Source organism: Syngnathus typhle, linkage group LG10 (assembly GCF_033458585.1).
Source record: "Syngnathus typhle isolate RoL2023-S1 ecotype Sweden linkage group LG10, RoL_Styp_1.0, whole genome shotgun sequence".
In the NCBI taxonomy this organism is placed as follows: Eukaryota; Metazoa; Chordata; class Actinopteri; order Syngnathiformes; family Syngnathidae; genus Syngnathus; species Syngnathus typhle.
The window spans coordinates 14,522,076-14,543,357 of NC_083747.1; the positions used below are offsets into that span (position 1 = coordinate 14,522,076).

The 21,282-nt window shown below is 51.4% G+C and overlaps 1 protein-coding gene across 7 annotated transcripts; it reads right to left on the bottom strand.

The window, feature by feature from the left end:
* Positions 1–608: 608 nt before the first annotated feature.
* On the bottom strand, positions 609–19,770 carry npr1b (natriuretic peptide receptor 1b). Of its 7 annotated transcripts, none has more exons than XM_061288030.1 (22): positions 19,179–19,770; positions 13,403–14,133; positions 11,696–11,883; positions 11,443–11,556; positions 10,796–10,931; positions 6,163–6,257; positions 5,048–5,183; positions 4,882–4,966; positions 4,598–4,715; positions 4,456–4,527; positions 4,295–4,372; positions 3,871–3,975; positions 3,724–3,795; positions 3,475–3,637; positions 3,196–3,351; positions 2,963–3,131; positions 2,639–2,785; positions 2,437–2,560; positions 2,176–2,244; positions 1,906–2,080; positions 1,742–1,840; positions 609–1,167 (listed from the first exon to the last, which is right to left on the bottom strand). In XM_061288030.1, exons 2-22 carry the CDS (start codon positions 14,115–14,117, stop codon positions 1,022–1,024), a joined length of 3,162 nt encoding a protein of 1,053 aa, XP_061144014.1. In that variant the 5' UTR covers positions 14,118–14,133; positions 19,179–19,770; the 3' UTR covers positions 609–1,021. The 7 variants fall into 7 exon arrangements, with proteins under 7 accessions (XP_061144014.1, XP_061144013.1, XP_061144012.1 ...); XM_061288029.1 differs by having other exon boundaries at positions 5,039–5,183; XM_061288028.1 differs by having other exon boundaries at positions 11,443–11,571.
* Positions 19,771–21,282: the final 1,512 nt, after the last annotated feature.

Below are 21,282 nucleotides of genomic sequence, written 5' to 3' on the forward strand. Positions count from 1 at the left end.
ATACAGTTAGTTTTCTGTGAGCAAGTTAGAACAGTGTTTCCCATCCAGTGTGCCAGATGTTCAGCTGTGCCATGGGAAATTGTCCAACATTAATTACGGAGCGGATTGTAAACAGGATCGCCAAACCACTGGTCAGTTAGCACAAGGCCTGGTCAGCCACTTGCTAATCGTGCATGCGGGGCAAATCAGAGGATCTTGAGATTTCATGTTGTGGCATCGGCAGATACTGAGTTTATGTGTGTGTTGCTGTGTGCTTTTACTAACAGTGACACTATGATGGCTGTGGTGCGTTTTTGGTCCGATGGAAAACAGAGCATGGAGTTCAATGGAAGAACCTGGATTGTTCATTTTTCACCAACATAAAATACACAGTCAAGTCGAGACACCTCGACTGTGATAGCCACTCAGCCGCTGTCAGAACAGCAGAGCGTCTTTAAAAGTGACTTTGTTCTTAATGTCGCAATATTTATAGAGCTAGTCTAAAACAGTAAACAAAGTCATATTGATTATTTTGGATTTTGATCACAATCACTTTCAATAGTTTATTCCTTACACTGTCTAAAACCTTTTTTCAAAAACTGTCACTTTTATTTACAAAAGAAATACAGTTTAAAGAATATTTAGTTTTTATTTTTATTCAATTATTCGACTCTCCATACATATTTAGGAATAGAACTTTACGTCTTTTGATGTAATATAACTTTAATATAGAAGCTGGTGTAACACTTAACAGATTTTTGTTGGTGGTGTGCCTCGAGATTTTTTCCAATGAAAAGGTGTGCCGTGAATGAAAAAAGGTTCGGACACACTGAGTTAGAACACAATGTCACGTCTACTTTCAACAAAATGAAGCAATTCTTTTTGGTTCAGGTCAATGCTGAGGCTGTAAGGGAATCTTCTGATTGAAGAAAGAGAGCGAGGGCGAGAGAGCGGCCTTCTTCCGTGTGTTGCCTTTTTTTAGTCAGGTCCTACTCGCATGGCCTCTTAGCTTCCCGGCTGAGGCGCGACCCCACCCTTCGGCTCACTTGCTGTCGCTCTCTCCCAGCAGCCAGTAGGTGGTCATCTGTCCTTTGCCTTTGACGTGCACGTCCCCTCGCAGCTCCAAGCGGAAGTGGCCTGATTCCTGTAGGACGTCGTGAGTGGTCGACGACACGTGAATCTTCAGCGCTGCACGCGTACACACACAAGTCCAAGCGGACATGAGCAGTGGTCAGTTTGATATTACTGCATTCACCATGCTATAGGCTAAATAATCATCGCAAAGAAAAATCTACACTCATGCAATGACTATTCAAATGCTTGGCAGTTTTCAATTGGAACTTTTTTCCCCCGAGGTCTTGACCAAGTTTGCTGATTTGTATGGATGCTTTTGATGGCTTTTGCATGAAAGCTGACACAAATGCATCTTAGTGTCGTCAGACTTCTTTTTCCCCTTGTTCTTCTTTCTCAAATGCCACTCGTGAAGCAACTTCCCGATAATGTTGAACTGTGAACTCAAGTGCATGTGGTGTCAGAACATGACGTGACGTGCAGGCTTCTGTATTGTACAATTTTGCCGCTCTATGCCATTCAATCCTCGAGGGAACTCGAGTTGCTACTCACATTTAGCAAGCGGAAGAAAAATTTGGAAGGAGTCACCCCCCCATCATTTGTCAAGAGGGATGCCTCTCTTTGTCGTATGACTGCAAGCAATTCTTATCAGCAAAGGCAAAATGTGGAGCAATTGTTGAGGTGTGCCGACCTTCTCCGGTGGACTCCATCCTGGACGAGGTGTTGACAGTGTCGCCAAACAGGCAGTAGCGGGGCATCTTTAGACCCACCACGCCCGCGCACACTGGACCTACAAACACGCAAACCTTCCAAAGTCCGTGTCTCCTTTCCTTACCAAGGCGTGTCATGTCTGACCGCTGTGTATGCCGATCCTAAGCTTGAGCTGCTCATCAGGTCGATGTCGTATCCTGAAGGTGGCGACGGCATCCAGCAGGGCGAGGGCCATGCGCGCCACTTCGGGGCCGTGCAGCTTGCCGTTCCTCACCGGCAGCCCTGACACCACCATGTAGGCGTCGCCAATGGTCTCAACCTAGGGTCGCCGCACCGTCAAGCCGTGTCAAGCTGACACGTGGCGGCCCCGACAGGCCGCGTGTCGCCGCGTGTCGCCGCCACGTGCTCCCTTACCTTGTAAACGTCAAAGTTGTCTATGATGGCATCAAAGCACGTGTACAGGTCGTTCAACAGCGTCACCACCTGGAGACACGTAAAAGTACTCACGTCCCGCCCAGCACAGTGCGCAGACGCGTACGCACGCGCACACACACACACACACACACGCACACACACTTCAAATGCTCCCTCGGCGCACAGCGACAGCATTTATGGCACTACTTCTCTGCACTTTCAAAGAAGAGAGGTGGCGGGGCGGGGCCGGCGCACGCTCACCTCCATGGGTGTGCTCTCGGCGGAGATGGCGGTGAAGCCCACGATGTCGCTGAAGTAGATGGTCACCGAATCAAAGGCTTCGGCCTGCACCGTCTCGCCGCGCTTCAACTGCTCCGCTACCGAGCTGCAGGGGGGGCAACACAATCAGAGCGGCGCTCCCGTGCCATCCCCAACGCAGCTTTTAATAGCGTGTGCTACTGACTGTGGCAGTATTTGGTAGAGGAGCGTCTCCGCTTTGCGTTTCTCTTCATGGTAGGCTTGCGTTCGTTCCTCCACCAGCTCCTCCAGGTTGTTGGCGTACTGCTCCATGCGCGACAACAAGTTGTCCAGGATGTTGGTCCTGGACTCCCTACACGCACGCGCAGACACACGCCACCTGGCGTCAGTTGGTCTGTTACACCACACGTCCAGCCGCTTGACACGTGTTCAAGGGCTTTGGGGTGCTTTCAAAGGCTTCTTTCCTGTGCCAAGTTTGCGCGGGCCCACATCATTTTCCGAAAAAGAAGAGCGTCTGGCACGTGCTTACTTGTTCTGCTTGCGCAGCAGCATTCGGATGTGGTTGAACTCGGGTCTCTCTGTGGGCTCCTCGGCCCAGCAGCGCTGCATTAGCTGGCCCAACTCAGGACTGTGAGCGCGCGGGTCCACGGTGGGTCGGAGGCAGGGCCATTCGCCCAACACCACTCGGTCCACCACCTCTGCACGAGGAAGGAGGATGAACGACACATCAGCCCCGGCGCCCCCCCCAACTTGCGCTCTGACCTTTGGGGCTGAGCGGATTGCCGTCCAGGTAGAAGACACCCCGGCGCAGCGCCACCTCCTGGAGGATGATGCCAAAGCTGTAGATGTCGCTCTTCTGGGTGCCCTGAGGAGGTGGGGCTTCGGCGCGCAGGAGTTCTGGAGCCATCCACAGCCTCTCTGAGGGATCACATCGCACGGCACCATTCAACGCCACGTCAAGTCGGCCAGAAGCCAGTGGGAAGCCAGCGAGAAGCCAGCCAAAAGCCAGCATTGCGGATCGTGACCCCAAAGATGACTCACGGGCGTAATAGGCGTGACCGTCCTTGGCCGGTTGGCTCTCAGTCTGTAGACTGCTCAGACCATAATCGGTTATCTTCAGCACAAAGCGCTTATCCACCACACAGTTGGACGACTTCAGCTTGCCGTGAGACACCAGCACGCTGTTGTGGAGGAAAACCATGCCCTGCGTGCGCGTGCGCAGCCGGGACATCAAAAGCAAAGAAAAACAAAACGCCTCCGCTGCTGGTGGATGGCAAAATGGTACAGTACCTTGACGATGTCATTGATGAGCGAGTATTTGAACATCCAGTCCAGAGTTATGCTGTCATTCTCCAGGATGTCCTATACACGCACCCAGAGGGAAAAGGAGGGGTCACCGCATTTGCCCCCCCCGTACCTCGGAGCGGGAGAGCCTACCTGAAGACTGCCCCGGGGGCAGTACTCGGTGATGATGCAGGTGTTTGGCGGGTAGATGCAGGCTCCGATGAATCGGGTGAGGTGTTCGTTCTGAACGTCTCTCATCTGAAACATCGTCACACTCGACCCGCGCTCTTATGACATCATCGCAATGCGCACGGACGCGTTCTGGCCGCGGCCCCGCGTTGTCCGCCCAAAATGCCGCAGTGCTCAAAGCGATGAGTCGAGAATCTTAACGATGGAAAGGAATTACGGCACACTTTTGAGAGCCAACGGCTATTGTGGGACAAATTAGCACCGACTCCCGGCGTTGACTTGAGTGTCCACGCCAGTGGAGCCGCTGGGCCGCCTGACACAAGAAATATTCTCGCCGCCAGAACCAGCGAGTCCAGGTCGTCTCACGGGAGGCGGGCTCCATACTCACGTGCTTTAACTCAAACAAGAGCTCCCTGGTCAACTCGATGCGTTTCCTGTTGGTGTACTTGATGGCCACAATGTTGCCCTGTGGTAGAAGAGGTCCACATCAGCAAAGCCAAACATGCACGGCACAGGGCAAGCGGCCGCCCGGGCGAGCGCCACGCCAACCTTGTAGTAGCCAGTCTTGGCAAACACCTGCACGTGACCGTCCGTCATCAGCGAGCCATAGTTGGAGCCTCTCTGCAGACAACGAGCGTGAGGCTCACCGGCCATCCCGGCTGAGCCCCGGCCAGCGCACGACGGGACCCACCAGGGACAGCGTGATCCTGCTGCCGCTGCGGAGCACTTTGTCCAGGTTGCTCATGTGGATGTCGTCCCAGGAGATCCTCCACAGCTGAGCCACCAGCTCCTTCTCCAGCTTGATCCTCCTGGAGCCATGACAAGGACAAGCGCAACCAGTCAGACCCACAGCTGGGGTAGGGCATTTTCTTGTCAGATAGTCCACTTTAGCCTCGATTCCGTTTGACCAACTATTGGCTGAAATTGTGGCCTAGCTCTGCCAGGGGGAGCTCTTTAGCAGCCACAAGCCCTCACCTGAAAATGAAGATGGCGACTGTCAGGGTCATGGTGAGGATGAAGAAGACCACCATGGACACCATCTGGTGGATGGTGATGGTTTCTGTGGACACAAAACCCATCTTGTGAGAAGGTGCTACTTCCTACTGTCTCGTCTGCCTGCCCGGGCACCCACCCAACTCACTGGTGTGGCAAGCGGGATTTTCGTTCTTGAATCCGCACACGGGAATATCAGGGGGAGGAGCTCCGCCGGGCCAGCGCGGCAACCTTCCGGGAATGGCCGTCAGCTGCTCCTCCAAGCTGTTGTAGTGCAGCACCATCTGTATGCAAGCAAGCAAGTAAGCAAGCAAGCAAGCAAGCAACCAAGCAAGCATGCCAGCAAGCATGCCAGCAAGCATGCCGGCAAGCAAGCAAGCATGCAAGCATGCCAGCAAGCATGCCAGCATGCCAGCATGCCAGCAAGCAAGCAAGCATGCAAGCATGCAAGCAAGCGGCTTGATGATGCGCGTCCCGAATCACTTCGTGCGTGAGAAGCAAGTCTGGGAAGCAAGTCAAAAAATTTCTCTCTTGTTCTGAAGGGGGATTTACTGACAGCAAAATTGTTTTGCATGTGGCTTTTCCTTTTGCTCAAGAATTTCAACTGTATTTCATGTTTTTTCTTCAATGAATGAGAATTGTAGCGGCTCGGTGGGGCACTTGGGTAGCACGTCCGCCTCACAGTTAGGAGGGTGCAGGTTCGATTCCACCTCCGGCCCTCTGTGTAGAGTTTGCATGTTCTCTCCGTGGGTTTTCTCCGGGCACTCCGGTTTCCTCCCACGTCCCAAAAACATGCTTGGTCGGCCGGTTGAACACTCCAAATTGTCCCTAGGTGCGAGTGCAATTGGTTGTTTGTCTCTGTGTGCCCTGCGATTGGCTGGCAACCGGTTCAGGGTGTCCCCCGCCTACTGCCCGATGACAGCTGGGATAGGCTCCAGCACGCCCGCGACCCCCGTGGGGACTAAGTGGTACAGAAAATGGATGGATGAATGAGAATTGTTTGGTATTGAAAGTGTGCAAGTGAATCTGAAATCAGATGTCTTGGGAGAATGCTCTCCAAAGCTTTGCTTTTCCGGCAAGATTCCACATTTTGTTCTGGTTTTGGGAAACCAAGGCCCATTCAAAAGCAACTTTCCACATTTACGGTCAAATCAGCCCAGATCAGGTCCACCACCTACAAAAGCTGAACTGCATGGCCATCGTTGGGGGACTAGGGACCGCCGTGTCAATGATTTTCAAAATCTCTCACACGGCACGGTGTACCTGGAAAGCGCTGTTGGCGGTGTCAATCATGTCCCACAAAGCAAAGTCGGTTTCTCTGTCTCCGTTTTCATCCAGCTGCAATGTCCCAGTCACACCTGAACGCAACATGATGACACATGTACGCACGCATACGCACACACGCGCGCGGACACACACACACACACACACACACGCACGCGTAAGTGTCGGACGGCTGACTTTGGACATTCAGGCCAAGAGCAACAATTCTTCAAATGACAAAATTTGGTCAATTTGTTACGATTGGAACTGAAAATTTGTCGGGTGGGGCGTCTCATTGGTTTTCTCTTTCTTCCGCTCGAACACAGGCGCAATAGGACAGAATGCGCAATTGGATGACCCAATTGGATGACCCAAGCAACAAGTCGCAACGACGTGGATCAATCGAGTCTTTGTCCCAAATTTGAAAACAAAGGTTTTGCAATCGCTCAAGACGTGCTGTCGCCGCACACTTGAAATTCACATGCAGTCCCGTTAATTTTGGTTTGGGATTTTGCAGTCCTGGCGGCTCAGTGGGGGACTGGGTAGCACGTCCGCCTCACAGTTCGAAGGGTGCGGCTTCAATTCCATGTTTGCATGTTCTCCCCGTGCCCGCGTGGGTTTTCTTCGGTCACTCCGGTTTGCTCCCACATCCCAAAAACATGCTTGGTAGGCCGATTGAGTTCTCCAAATTGTCCCGAGGTGTGAGTGCGAGTGCAAATGGTTCTTTGTCTCTGTGTGCCCTGCGATTGGCTGGCAACCGGTTCAGGGTGTCCCCCGCCTACTGCCCGTTGACGGCTGGGATAGACTCCAGCACACCCGCGACGCCCGTGGGGACTAAACGGTTCAGAAAATGGATGGATGGATTTTGCAGTCCTGTTATTGCCATGTTGCGCGTGTGTAGCCGAGCGCGCTGTTGGCGGTGGTGAGTCCCGAGTGTAAAACCTGAGAGCCGTTGCCAGGCAACAGCGGTGCGTAAATCAAAGATAAGGAATTAGGAACATTACACGTGACAGCAAAAGGGAAGTGCCTTGACCCAGCCGGACCGCCACCGGCTTTCCATTTTGCGCGGGAGGACAAATGGCTCAGAGCGGCACACAACGAGATTGGCGGCGCGACGGATATCCCCGGGGAGGACAAAGAGACGAGCGCGCGCGCACAGCATGACGTCATCGTCCCTGCACTTCTTTGGCCAAGAAAACGTCAGAGCGTGCCTACTCCCTGGAGACCGCTCATCCTCCCCATTTTGCCCATCGAGGCTTTTCATCCACCCGGCTTTTCATCCAGCCGGTGCGAGCGGACAACAAGAGTTAGGAGAAAAGTAACAGTGGTTGCTGTCTCACAAGCGCTCGAATGACATTGTCATGTCAGGTATGTCGCGGTGACGCTTCGCTGCGCTTACCTTCTTGCTCCACTCCATTGGTGACCTTACAGCGTAGGACTAACACCCCCAGAGTCTCAAGATGCTTCCCAAGCTGCTCCAACCACCGCGTACGCGGTCGCCCTACCGGGCGCTTCCCCCCCCTCGGGTCCGGAGCGGACAGAATCCCGTTCGCTGGATCTGAGGGCGGGTAGCGTACCATGTGGCTGTAGAAGCGCAGCTGTCGCTCCCATATCTGGCAGTTGACACACTCCATCCCCGCTCGCTCGAGAACCATCTGGTTTGACACATGGTCTCGCCAGTGGATCCCCAGGATGTGACGGAGGGAAGTGCACACAAAGGTGTTCAGTCTTTGCCTTTGCCCGCCAGTCAGTGTCCATGCTTCACAAGAGTAAAGCAGGATGGCATGACCAGCGAGCGAAAGACTCGAACTTTTGTCAACATGATATCGGGAGCGCCAAACAGTCCCATTCAGTGAGCCCGTCGCACCATGCGCAAGACCAAGCCGACAAGCCACCTCAACCTCACACGAAGCGGAGCAGTGAACCACGCTGCAGAGATAAGTGAACTTGTCTACGATCTTTACCTTCTCGCCTGCCACATCGGCTGACTCGATCGCAGCGTCCAGAAAGTCGCCGAAGACCTGGATCTTCATCTTGATCCAGGAGACGCGCAGTCCTAGCGGCTCCACCACCTCGCTCAGCGCTTCAAGTGCTTCGGTTTAGACATTTAGGGTCTCCAGAAAGATCGAAGCGTCGTCAGCAAAGTACGGATCAGTGATCCGAACATTGCTGAACGACACCCCCCCAGCCCGTCCTGTCTACAACGTGGCCTACGGTTGATCTTGTTGGTGTGAAACCAGACTGCACAGGGCGCTGGTGGTCTAAGAGCTGCTGACATATCCTGTTTGGAAGTACCCGGGCGAAGACTCTGCCTGGCACCGAGAGAAGGGTAACCCCTCGGTGGTTGTTACACTCCCGGATATCACCCTTCCAGATAGGAATGACAACGCCCCTTTTCCAGTCGGTTGGGATGAGCCTTGAGCTCCATACAGAGCAAATAAGCGTGTGCAACCACCGGAGGGCGGCATCCCCTCCAGCTTTGAGCATCTCTGCACAGACACCGCAGATTCCCGGAGCCTTTCCATCCCTCAGCTGGCCCAGAGCCTTTCGGCCTTCCTCAAGGGTGGGCGCATCAATGCTGAGAGGTGGGTTAGGCACCAGGTTCTGGATGCCTACAGCAGAAAGCTCGCAGCGTGGAGGTTCGGCCCAATACAACTCCTCGAAGTACATGCGCTTCAGCTCATCTTCCTCCGAGAGAACACTGCCATCAGCCGCGAGCACCATCGAGCTGCGCAGGCGTAACCCAGACGAGCGGAGTTCTCGAATCGCCTCGTAAGCTGGGCGAGCGTCACTTTTACCCAAGTGAACCTCGACCGCCTCACAGAGATCTCGAACCCGCCCCTCATGGTCCTGACCAGCGGCTCGAATGGGTTCTCGCCTCAGTTCCCTGTGACGACCGGTTCTGCCATCGAGTCTTGGCTTGTGGCACTTGCCGATTATGTCCAACGTCTCCTGGGAAAGGGCCCTCCGACGATTCCTAGGGATCTCTGGAATGCTATCGCTGGCAGCCGCCAGGACTGCGTCTCTGAAGTGCCTGCAGGTCCTCCGTTGCGCCCAGCCCACCAACGGTCCCAGCCAAGTTCCCGGCATACGCGTCCGCCACGCCAGGCTCCTTCAGTCGACCGACGTCCAGCTAAATCTGGCCGGGCGCCGCTTTCCTCGGAGTGCGAAGGCGTAGTCCAGTGACCGTCCACGAGTACATGGTCAATCTTCTTCCTGACCAGGCCGGTATTTGAATACCAGGTCCAACGCCACAAATCCAGCCTCTGGAACCATGATCCACCAACTCTCAAACCATGACTCCTGGCAAAGTCAAGCATCATGGTGGAGCTGGTGTCACGTTCCCCATTGGGGAAATTTCCAGAGCCGTCAGGACCGACACATGTCTCGTAGCCATCCCTGCAGGTACCAGCGACAGTATTGAAGTCCCCAAGAACAATCAGCGTGGCCCTCCCAGGAACAGCGTCCACCGAGCTGAGTTCAGCGTAGAAGTCTTCCTTCGCAGACAGCCCACTCGTCCCGGTGGGAGCGTACACTGCGACAAACGACACTACACCCAACGAGTGTGCGAGCCGTAGTCGCATAATACGCTCAGAGACCGACGTGGCCTTCTTTATCTGTGACGCCACCTGGTCTGCCACCGCAATGGCCACTCCCAGTTTGTGCTGACCGTTGAGTCGACCAGACCAGTGGTAGGTGTATCCACCTGCCCTGATCTCGCCAGAGCCCGGCCGCCTCACTTCAGAGAAAGCAGCCACCGCAATGCCCAGCCGAGCAAGCTCCGCCGACAAGGCGGGCACGCGGGAGTCATCCTGGAGTTTCAGGCGGCCACCCGGACCGAACGCCTCAGGATCAACCGAGGGTTTTGCGATCGGGTGAGCGACACCTCTGAAACGACCCAGTTGCTCCGGGGTTTACCCTCAATCGGGCTGCGGGGGTCCTGAGGGCTTTGCGCCGCTGCCTTCATATGACGCCATATTTTTGCTTCGGGGGTTCTTCCCCGGAGCGGATTTTTAGTACGATTTCGTCGACATTCTGTTGCGGGAGAAATTTAAGGGGGTAGGGGTGCAAGCCCCACTCCTCCGTGGCTACGGATGCAAGAGATGCCACCTCTTTCAGTACCTGGGCAAGTGCCCAAGTACCGCCAATAAGGCTTTTCATCCACCCGGCTTTTCATCCAGCCGGTGGGAGCGGACAACAAGAGTTAGGAGAAAAGTAACAGTGGTTGCTGTCTGACAAGCGCTCGAATGACATTGTGGAATGGGCTAAATATCGGCCATGTGCCAGGAAGGGCCAAGAGGCAACGTCGAAGCAATTCCACTTATCTCAAGGCTGTATTGCACACTTGCCTGTTCGTTTTGCAACTGCGTGTTTGCAACACATCCCGTGTGTGCGTGTGTGTTGAAAGACGATGCGATGATTGTTTGTGCACTGTGAAGATATTTCAAACAAAACGTGCAACTCCCATGATGGATGACACGCCAGCTGATAGATGACACGCCGGCTGGTCGACGACAGACCAACAGAAAGCGTGGTAATGAAGGGCAAATAGAGCGACTGACTGATAAAGTGACGGTCGCAAGTGTGACAAGTCTGGTCTGACCGCATGTGCGTGTGCGCGTGCGCTCAGGACCATGAAAAGTTCGGTTCCACATCCGCTGGGTGACCACCCTCCCTGGAGGCCGCTCGCCAGACATGCTCATGGTTTCGTTGAGCGCGTGCGTGTAGAGCATCAGGCCATCGTAGAAACCCCCAGCGATGATGTTCATCTGCAAGATGAAAAAGACGTCGTCAGCGCCCAGGCGCTCCTTTCGTGACACAATTGTCCGCCTATCGGCCCAGCCCTATCCTGACCGGCATCCTTCAGCACACCTTCCCAGCAAGGCCATGGGTTGCCCGCTCACATGGACAAAACAAATACGCAGGCGCTGCTCAAAGATGACTCGCTGTTTGCTGACATTTATTGTCTGTGTGCGAGAGAGGGAGTGTTAAGCTCATTAGTGTCTCTCAGCTGCCTGCTACTGATTAACGGGTTTTACAAGCAGCCTGACAACCTGCTCCTGCCACACACACACACGCACACACACACGCACGTACAAAGGGTGTGTGCGGCAAGGGCCCCAGCTCGCGCCGTAATGTGATTACGTGTATTGCTGGCCGCGTGGAGGAAAGTGGCCGAGAGTGCTTGCTCGTAAAGATGTGCGCAACCTTCGGATGGCGCGAGCGCACGTCGGCCTGGCGCAGAGCGGAACATCTATTTTTATTTGCTTGCGGACTGACCAGTGAGTCGTCTACAGTGTAGTTGAACATGCTCTTGGCATCCATCTTCAGGTTGTCCACAAAGTCCTTGTACTCGGCGTTCTGAGGTTCTCGGTACGTCAGGATCTTGACACTCTGACGGAGACGACACTTGGCGTCAGCCATATTTGTGGACGAGAAAACACGGCGGTGGTGTCACGTATACGGCACGCACATACAAACACATGACACAGGACACGCATGTCACCGTGAGTGAGACGGCCGGAGGCGCTACCTGGAAGGCCTCCTTGGCCGCGGCGTCGTCTGCATCGCCGCGCGCCCACGGCAGGCGGCGCTCCGACTTGAGGCTCTCGCCGAACAGGTCAATGAAGAAGAAGACATACTGCTCGTGGGGAAGGTCAGCGCGGCGGAAGTGCACCATCAACTTTCTAAACACGTCCGGCGAGCAGCACACGAACATCACTGCGGAAGACACAAGCATTTGGAATGCTGCTCAGCTTGGCCTCGGCTCATCACAGGGTGACCGCCAAGGAGCCATCATGCATCTGAGAAACCGTCGTTGCTCAATGATTCAAGCGTCACACCGACGCTTGTGCAAAGTATTTAAAGATGGCGGAGGTCTCTCCCGCAAAGCATATTTCCTTCGACCGGGTTTGGAGGAGATAGGCAAACGATAGCAGCCAGTTTCCTTTAAAGGCAGAGGTCGCGCATCCTGACAAAGGACTTTTGGAGCCTTCCTTGGACGCAGCTTGAAAAAGGCCAAGGAAAGCTCAAAGAGAGTGGCACTCGTCGGTGCGATCGGGCGTGCCGTCTTCCTCCTGCGCGTCAGGAAGCCACCACCCCTGTTCCGGCGCTTCTATTGTTCCACGGGCGGGAAGTCGACAGTTAAAGGCAGGCAGCAGGCAAACACAGGCCAAAGCTCGGCCATGCCCCAAAACGCTCGGCTCCTCCCACCGCGACACGCATTACAACATCTGCAAAGACGTCATCTCGGTGGGACAAAAACAATCGGCGAGCCCACCCTCCTTCTGTGAGTAAAAGCAGAGACTCCAACCTTTGGGATGACGGCATGGTCCCGAGGAACCACCCGTGCGGCGGCACTTTGAACCAACACACGCACCTTGGAGCGCATTTTGGAGAATGGCGCCTCTGTCCATGAGTAAAATGCTTGTTGCTTTTGTGCTCAGGCCAAACAGGACAAGTGGCTTGATTTGGACAAAAGGTTGGACGGTGCGAAAACGGCGATAATCAAACGTGAGCAGAACTAGTGCGGGCAAGTGTAAGCGGCGTGTTTGTCAGGAAATAGCTGCACATCTGATAGGCGCGCGGCGGCTTCCTTATAAGGCCACAGGTTGCTGACCTCCGTTAATGAATGTCCTGCTTGGGGGTGGGGGTGGGGCAGCTCTTCCTCGCTCGTTCACACATGCTTGTGCGGTTCCCAATCTGGGGCCCAGGGGGCGGGCTTTTGGGACCAGACCAAGGTATTTATAGACCCTCCAGACCAACAAAACAACTCAACACCAAATTGAGAAAATATTTTAAATGAGAACACGCAAAGTCAGGCCACAACCAAAGCTGGAATCCCGAGGTGGATGCAAGCGCTTCAGGGCAGACGCAAATTGCTCCGAGCCGGCGAGCGCGATTGATCCGCCGGGGGCGGGGAGGGTCATCAGTTTCATGTTTCCGCTCTGCGCCAGGCGCCAACATTTTGCCGGAAGGCGTCTTGTTGACAAGGTCTGGCCACGGCGGCTGCGGTGACCTTCAAATGGCGTCCAACCTTTCTCAGCTGCCTTTACTCGTTTTAATGGCAGAGAGAGAGAAAAAGCAAATAAGACCAGTATTCTTATTTTTGTTTGTTTGTTTGTTCTTTGTTTTTCCCTCCTGAAGCTAAACGAGCCTTTATATTTTTCTTCCTCACTTTTTTCGCCCGTGTGTTGTGTTTGTCATGGGCGCGGGCACAATATGGAAGGTGTGTCCTGACCTCTCCCCTCGTTGTGGACGTCGGCGAGTATCTGGGCGTAGTCCAGGTGCGGGCGGTTCTCCTCAAAGACGCTGTCCATCAGCGTGATGTTGATCCTCTTGAGCTCGTCGTAGAGGCCCTCAGCGGCAAAGTAGCAGGGCCGGTCGTCCACCTTGTCATCGTTGAACATCAGCATGACGTGGCGGAGCCAGCCAAAGCGCTGGCAGATGCGCAGGGCGAACTTGCCCAGTTTCTTGTGGGTGGGGCCCGTGTTGGTGATGGATGGGTAGACGCCGCCGTAGAAGGCCACGGCCGGCGCGCCGGCCGTCACCATGGGCACATCCCAGTGGGCGGTGAACAGGCCCACAGGTGAGGACGTGTACGAGCAGCCCGGCCCAATGAAGGCCCACGGGTCGTACGCCAGCTTTAGGTCCACCGCCATCAGAGGCGCCACTGTCTCGGAGCAGATGCCATCTTTGTCCTCACTGCTCTTGAAGACGTAGCTCAGGCGCAGGCCGGGCAGCAGGGTGGGGTCAGCGTTGACCCGCCGCACCGCCTGCTCCAGGGCAGGGCCGACGCGAGGCCACGCCCATGGGTAGCCCATGTTGCTCTCGGGCAGGATGACGGCCAGCGTGACGTTGTGAGGCTCGGGACGTGCCGGCAGCAGCAGCAGCAGAAGCAGGACGACGCAGCAACAGCAGCGGAGGGCCGTCCTCGCTCCGGAGGCGAAGGCCATCTCTTCGTGACCGGCCCTGAGAACACCACACGGCCCCTTAAAATGCTGTGTGACAAAAAACATCTCCTAAAGCCAGAAATAGCTCCCAAAATATCTCAGGAATGTCTCTAAAATGTTCCCTCCCTAAACGTCTCTACTCAAGGCCCATCGAGAGCTCCCGAAGTTTTGGAAAACGGCTCCAAAATAGCCTCTCACGGCTGCCTGAAAGTGCTTTCGGGAGAAGCCCCAATATTTGGGTGAAGACATTTTGGAGACCGGGTCACACACCCCTTTAGAACACCTATGGAGAACCGACTTCGAAGTCCGCCCTAACCTAATATTTCAGCCGCGTTTCCTAAAACGTCCTCAATCACAAATGGTGTCTTGTGAAAGTGCACAAAGATATCTTTTCATCCTACGTGCCACGCAAACCTCACAGTGGAAGGCTGGGTTACACATAGCATTGCTGGCAGTGTTTCCCAACTTTCGTGCAAGATTTCGCTAAACAAGCCACCCAGACCTTGACGTGGGGAATTTGGGTCCGTAAAGTCGAACTCACGAGCAGCAGGTGCTCCCACTCGACTGTCTTTGGCGCGCTTTAGACTTTCTGGAACTGGGTCGCCCATCTCTGCTTCCAAACAAACCTCAGAAAATGTTTCAACATGCACATAGCTCACAGATGTCCCCGAAAAGTATCGCCACAAAATTCCTTCATGACTCACCGCCTCAAAACATACTGGCACAAATCTTGCTGACAGACACTCAGAACGTCACAGGCGGGTAGCACAAATGTCAAGGGAGCCATCCCAAAGGTTAATGAGCGACGGGCTTAATGAATGAGTTCACTTTTGTTTATGAGAGCCATTCGCTCACTGAGGTCATGCAAAAAGGTCAACTCATTCTCACCATCAAATTCGGGTCCTATCTCACCGCATGGCTTGTATGAAAATTCCCATTATGTATTGCTAGCATGATGCACTCTATTGAGATCATTAGTCCATGTGACTGATGCTGTCTTTTGCAAACCTCTCCCATTGGTCAGAAACCTCCCATCCCCAAAACACAAACAAATGGCATCTTGTGGAGTCACAGATCAAATTCACCACATTTGGACATGGGAGGTCGCTGTCCAACCTCGGCGATACTTTGTTTAGTACCGGTGTTACAGGTTAACTTGTTCCCATGTTATCTTGCTCCCCGTCTCCAGTTGCGCTCGTTAAGGCAAAGCGAGTTGCGCAATCTTGGGTTTCATGACTGCAGATTCACCACAAGCGATATGGAACTTGCCTGACTGCAAAACTGTTCAAATTCTCAATAAAAACGTTGAAAGAGACGTCTAGTTTACAGTTCCGACTGGCTGTAAGAAATAGCAAACATAAAAAAATAAATAAGAGGATCAGTCATGAGCGGGATTTGAACCTGTGACGCAAAGTAATAAAGACGGCTCACTGGCCATCCAATCGGCTTTATCGCTATGCTATCGTACGCCCTCTACAATCTTTCCGAACTATTTTGAATATAGCCAAAACTAAATTACCCGGCGAGAGTACGAGTTCATCTGATGCCTAGTGTATACCCGCCCATGATAACTTGCTCCTTGGAAACAACTTGACATTGTCGCGTTCCCAGGCTTCACGCCAACCTCGCAGTAGGGCATTATGCATATATGACATGGTCAACTTTCTAGACACATAAGGAATGGGTCCAAGCACTAAAGCAACGGTGTCACCAAGCCCCCCCAGCCAAGGATTGTTTATTGTTCTGTTAAGTTTGGCATCAGATCACATATGTTGATGGCAGTGACGTGCGGTGAGGTTCATGACCGGGGAGGCACTGACGTTGGGGAACGCTGCTCTAGTGTCGCTTATTCATTATTTAATTTGAACTATTTTAATTAAAATCTCATATCAGCAGTCTTCACGCATTAAACCACTCAATAAAGCACATGGAATCAAAAACTTGTTTTCGATCGTGCGTACCACTCCGTTTGAAGACATGCTCCTAAGTCCCGTTGTCCGAATCAAACCTTTTAGCTTGACATGGGTGTACGATAGCATAGCGGTTAAGCTGATGGCCAATAGTACTTGTAATTAGGGGTGTAACGATTCATCGATACACATTAGGCGTGTAACGATACATCGATACACATCGATTAATCGATATAATGCTCTACGATTTATTGGCATCGATGCTAAACGTAAACATCGATTTATATCGCCGTGTTTGACCTCGGACATTAGACGCGACTTTATTTTGAAATCCAATTCATTGTTGCTTGCTTCCTCTTTCTGGGAGCAGTGCGCGGCGTGTTGTGTTGTGAGTAGGGGTGTAACGATTCATCGATACACATCGATGAATCGATATAATGCTCTACGATTTATTGGCATCGATGCTAAACGTAAACATTAGGGGTGTAAATCGCGGGTTTTGTCACGATACGATATAATATCGATATAAAGAACTTCGATACGATATTTGCCGATATCTTAAAGCCTGCTGCGATTCAATCACGATATATCGCGATATAGTGCTCTACGATCGATATTTTTTTTTTTAATAAAAAATATAGAACAATATCCTGATTTATAACAATTCATACGCAAAATCAACAAGGTACTGCAAACTCTTTATTTAGGAAATTACAAGAGTATTGTAGTATACAAATTGCTTACTTTAACACTTAACTTTGATGTCTTGTTTTTTCTTTAAATGTGCGGCGAGATTTGTGCTCCCTGAATATTTGATCACCGCATGGCAGGATTTACAAAGTGCACGTGTCTTGTCCGTTGAGCCATCTTTTCTTTGGAATCCAAAGTGCTTCCAAACGAATGACTTGAAGCCTAAAGGGGAGCAAATTTCCTCGTCTTTTTGGACACTAGCCATAGCACCAGCCCAGGAGCCGCGTACTAGTTGTCGACTCCCCGTTCACGTGCCTGCTCTGCTCACAACACAACAACGCCGCGCACTGCTCCCTGCTCCCGGAAGAGGAAGCAAGCAACAATGAACTGGATTTCAAAATAAAGTCGCGTCTAATGTCCGAGGTCAAACACGGCGATATAAATCGATATTTACCTTTAGCATCGATGCCAATAAATCGTAGGGCATAATATCGATTAATCGATGTGTATCGATGTATCGTTACACCCCTAGTAAACATCGATTTATATCGCCGTGTTTGACCTCGGACATTAGACGCGACTTTATTTTGAAATCCAGTTCATTGTTGCTTGCTTCCTCTTCCCGGGAGCAGTGCGCGGAGTTGTTGTGAGCAGAGCAGGCACGTGAAAGGGGAGTCGACAACTAGTACGCGGCTCCTGGGCTGGTGCTATGGCTAGTGTCCAAAAAGACGAGGAAATTTGCTCCCCTTTAGGCTTCAAGTCAATCGTTTGGAAGCACTTTGGATTCCAAAGAAAAGATGGCTCAACGGACAAGACCCGTGCAGTTTGTAAATCCTGCCAGTGCCGTAGAGAGGAATTTTTCGAGTAGGGGCGCGCGCCCACAGGAAAAAAAAATCGAACATCACCCACGCCGTTCGCTGATCGCTAAAACAACATCCGGGTCTGGGAGGCAAACGGTGAATGGATAACATCGCGCACATAGAATAGCGCAAGCACTTCGCGCAAGACCGAAAGAAAAAAACGACATGAAAATGAAGAATCGAAAAAGCTTGATTTTTTTCAACCGGGGTGCAGGGAGTCCTAACCGGGGCGCCGCCCCGGCTTGGCTACGCCACTGAATCCTGCCATGCGGTGATTCAGGGACCACAAATCTCGCCGCACATTTAAAGAAAAAACACGACATCAAAGTTCAGTGTTAAAATAAGCACTTTGTATACTACAATACCCTTGTAATTTCCTAAATAAAGAGTTTACAGTACCTTGTTGATTTTGCGTATGAATTGTTATAAATCAGGATAGTGCTCTATATTTTTTATTTAAAAAAAAGAAATATCGATCGTAGAGCACTATATCGTGATGTATCGTGAATGAATCACAGCAGGCTTTAAGATATCGGCAAATATCGTATCGCGTTTCTTTGTATCGATATGATATCGTATCGTGACAAAACCCGCGATTTACACCCCTACTTGTAATACTTTATTACTTTACGTCACAGGTTCAATTCCCGCTTATGACTGTGCCATTGTTCAACGTTTTTATTGAGAATTTGAACAGTTTTGCAGTCAGGCAAGTTCCATATAGCTTGTGAAACACAAGATTGCGCAACCCTTTACCCTAACGAGCGCAACTGGAGACGGGGAGCAAGATAACATGGGAGCAAGTTAACCTGTAACACCGGCGCGCCCAATACGCGCACTCCGCAGTTAGCGTTAGACCTTGCGCGCACGCGCTACGTCTTCATTCTGTCACTTGTAGTAACTTGTCTAGACCAGTAGCCCTGTATGGCTTGCAGCAGCGTGTCGTTGTAGGGTAGACTCGTAGCAGCAAAGATGTCACGGCATTTTAAATCGGATAATGAAAAAAGAAAAAGGCGTCATCATGACAATGAGCAAAGACAACAGCAGCCAGGTAAGCAAGGCTTTTTATGGTTAGGCTACCCATTGCCATTAATTAATTTTACATATTGACTTCTTAACATATTGATATAAAAAAAGGTTTAGAGCAGGTTACTAAAAAGCAAGCTACTATTAGGGGGCAGTCTATTAACTGAGGAAATACGATAATTTTAAGTGCAGCCCATTTGTTACCTTTATTTACCTATCTACTAACCTGTTGTAGAAGGTGGAGCAACTGTTTATATAAACAGTTGCTCCACCTCCTACAACAGGTTATATAAACTTTAGATAAAACTGAGTAATTGTTAATGTTTTTCAAACTTAATTTGAGTCAGTCAAATTTTGTCTCTTGGAGGGGGGGGGGGGTGATTGACAATTTTTTCTATTTTTGCGTAGGGCCCCCTGGAGGTCTGAACCGGCTCTGACTTTATTACTCAGGTTTTAAGACATTAAAATTAGCTTCAAAGTTTGTTTTTCGAGTCATGCCTTTGTTGATAACCATGCAGATGGGCATCATGGGGTGTTTTTTTTTAAATAAACAAAAAATAATAATAATTTGATCTTACCTCAAAGAGTGTGGACGTCTTGCGTCCTCATTTTGTCACTTTTGCTGATTTAAGCACGCAGCATGCGGAGCAGCTCAGGCGCTCGCAACAGACTAGCTAAAAGCCGAAACCCGCCGAAGATGACGTCACAGCCACAATAAATTTGATTGAACCGTTCACCCCAACGCAATCAATGTCCTCCATCAACCCCAAAAGAACAAAAGGGGGAGAGGAAATCACTAGAACCCCTCGCTCAAGCACTCTTGAAATTATTGCTGAAATTGTTGCGAAGCCGTCAAATTGATTCCATGTGTGTCCTCGGCGCATTTGACATCGGGCTGCAGCGAAGAAAAAGCGCAGGCGCGCTGTCGCTCACACGAACGCGCAAAAATAAAGAACAGAAAGGAGAAGCAAGAAAACCAAAGAACGAGCAGGGCAGGAACAACCAAACCAAAACGAGTCCGGATTCCAGGACCGAATGAATGAATGAATGAATGAATGAATGAATGAATGAATGAATGACGGCGGCGTCCAATCAAGGCAAATTGTCCTCATCTGTCTCCAATTGCCTGCTTGCTCGGTCGACTCTGACATGGGACCAGCAGCGCAACGCGCGAAGTCGGCAGGCAAAGTGGTAACTGGCAGCGGGGGACCAGAAGCCAGCCAGCAAGGGAGGGACTTGCACGGAAGGAGGGGAGGAGGCTCATGGGAGGAAATGAGCCGCAGCCGCCATGCAGGACAGAAAAAGAAAGAGAAAAGAAAGGAAAGGCAAAGAAAATGGAACAAATGACAGGAAATGAGATGCTGGGAAAAGATACGTTGGTTGATGGCAAATGACACGTTATCATTTCAAGCGCAATTCATTCATTCATTCATTCATCCATTCATCCATTCAAGATAGTTGTGTCGTATCTTATCGTATGCTGTGTTATTGTATTTCCACCGCATTGTATGATGGGCACTGTGTCAGTGCCTGGGCAGACACAGCTTGTCTTGCACTTTGCTGGGCCACAAGCTTGACTTGAGCACAAATTGATTCCCACCTGAGTCAGGGAGTTTGTGTGTGACCCACAACAACATGGTTAGGTTTTTTTTAGTAGCGCGTATATGAGCTCAACGTTAAAAACCTCTAAAAGTAAAAAATCTTGTTTGCTGATTGTATACGTTCAATCGTGAATTGACAAGCGCTTTGACCTGTGAAGAAATCCCATCAGTGCTCACGTCTGGTCACACCGCATACATGAGCATGTACCTGCATGTCACGCGACACTCCCGTGTGGATACTACAAACTTGATGTGACGCACGTGCCACAAGCTCATCTGTCAGCAAGCATTTGCCGTGCAGCGTCATCCAAGCAGGTCCTCCCACAAAGCGAAAAGTATGCAAGTGACAAGAATGTCTCATGATGGTGCTTAAAATGATGAAAGTCCTCAACTCACACCGACATAGTGCGAAAGCACTACTTTTGTACATTTTGTACAGCGACTTTGAATATTCTGATAGGCGCTTTAAATAAAATGTAATCAGTAATGGGGTGACACGGTGGTGCACCAGTTAGCACGTCCGCCTCATGGTTCAGAGGTGCACCGTTCGATTCCAGCTCTGGCCTTTCTGTGCGAAGTATGTTTTTTTCTCCTCGTTTCTGCGTGGGTTTTCTCCACTTTCCTTCCACATTCCCAAAAACTTGTATGGTAGGCAGATTGGCCGTAGGTGAGAGTGCCGATGGTTGCTTGTGTGTTGTGATTGGCTGGCGACCAGTTCAGGGTGCACCCCGCCTACCGCCCGATGACCGCTGGGATAGGCTCTGGCGCGCCCGCGACCCTTAAGAGAAGCTCTTCAGAAAATGGATGGATGAATGATCATTATGATGCATCTCCTAAACTCACTAACACGGTTTCTCGGCACCAAGATTAGCTACAAGACAGTACCAAAGCACTACTTTTATCAAAACAAAATTCCTCAACCGACTTTGTTAGTTCTGTGCGACAAAACAGGGACAAGGCACCACTGTTGTTCCTTGGCACAAATACGCCACAATATGGCACCAAAGCACTAATTGTTCTCAAAATCAATGAAGTTCCCTTTTTTGTCTCATTAAATGCACGCGCCAAGACGCCACATTCC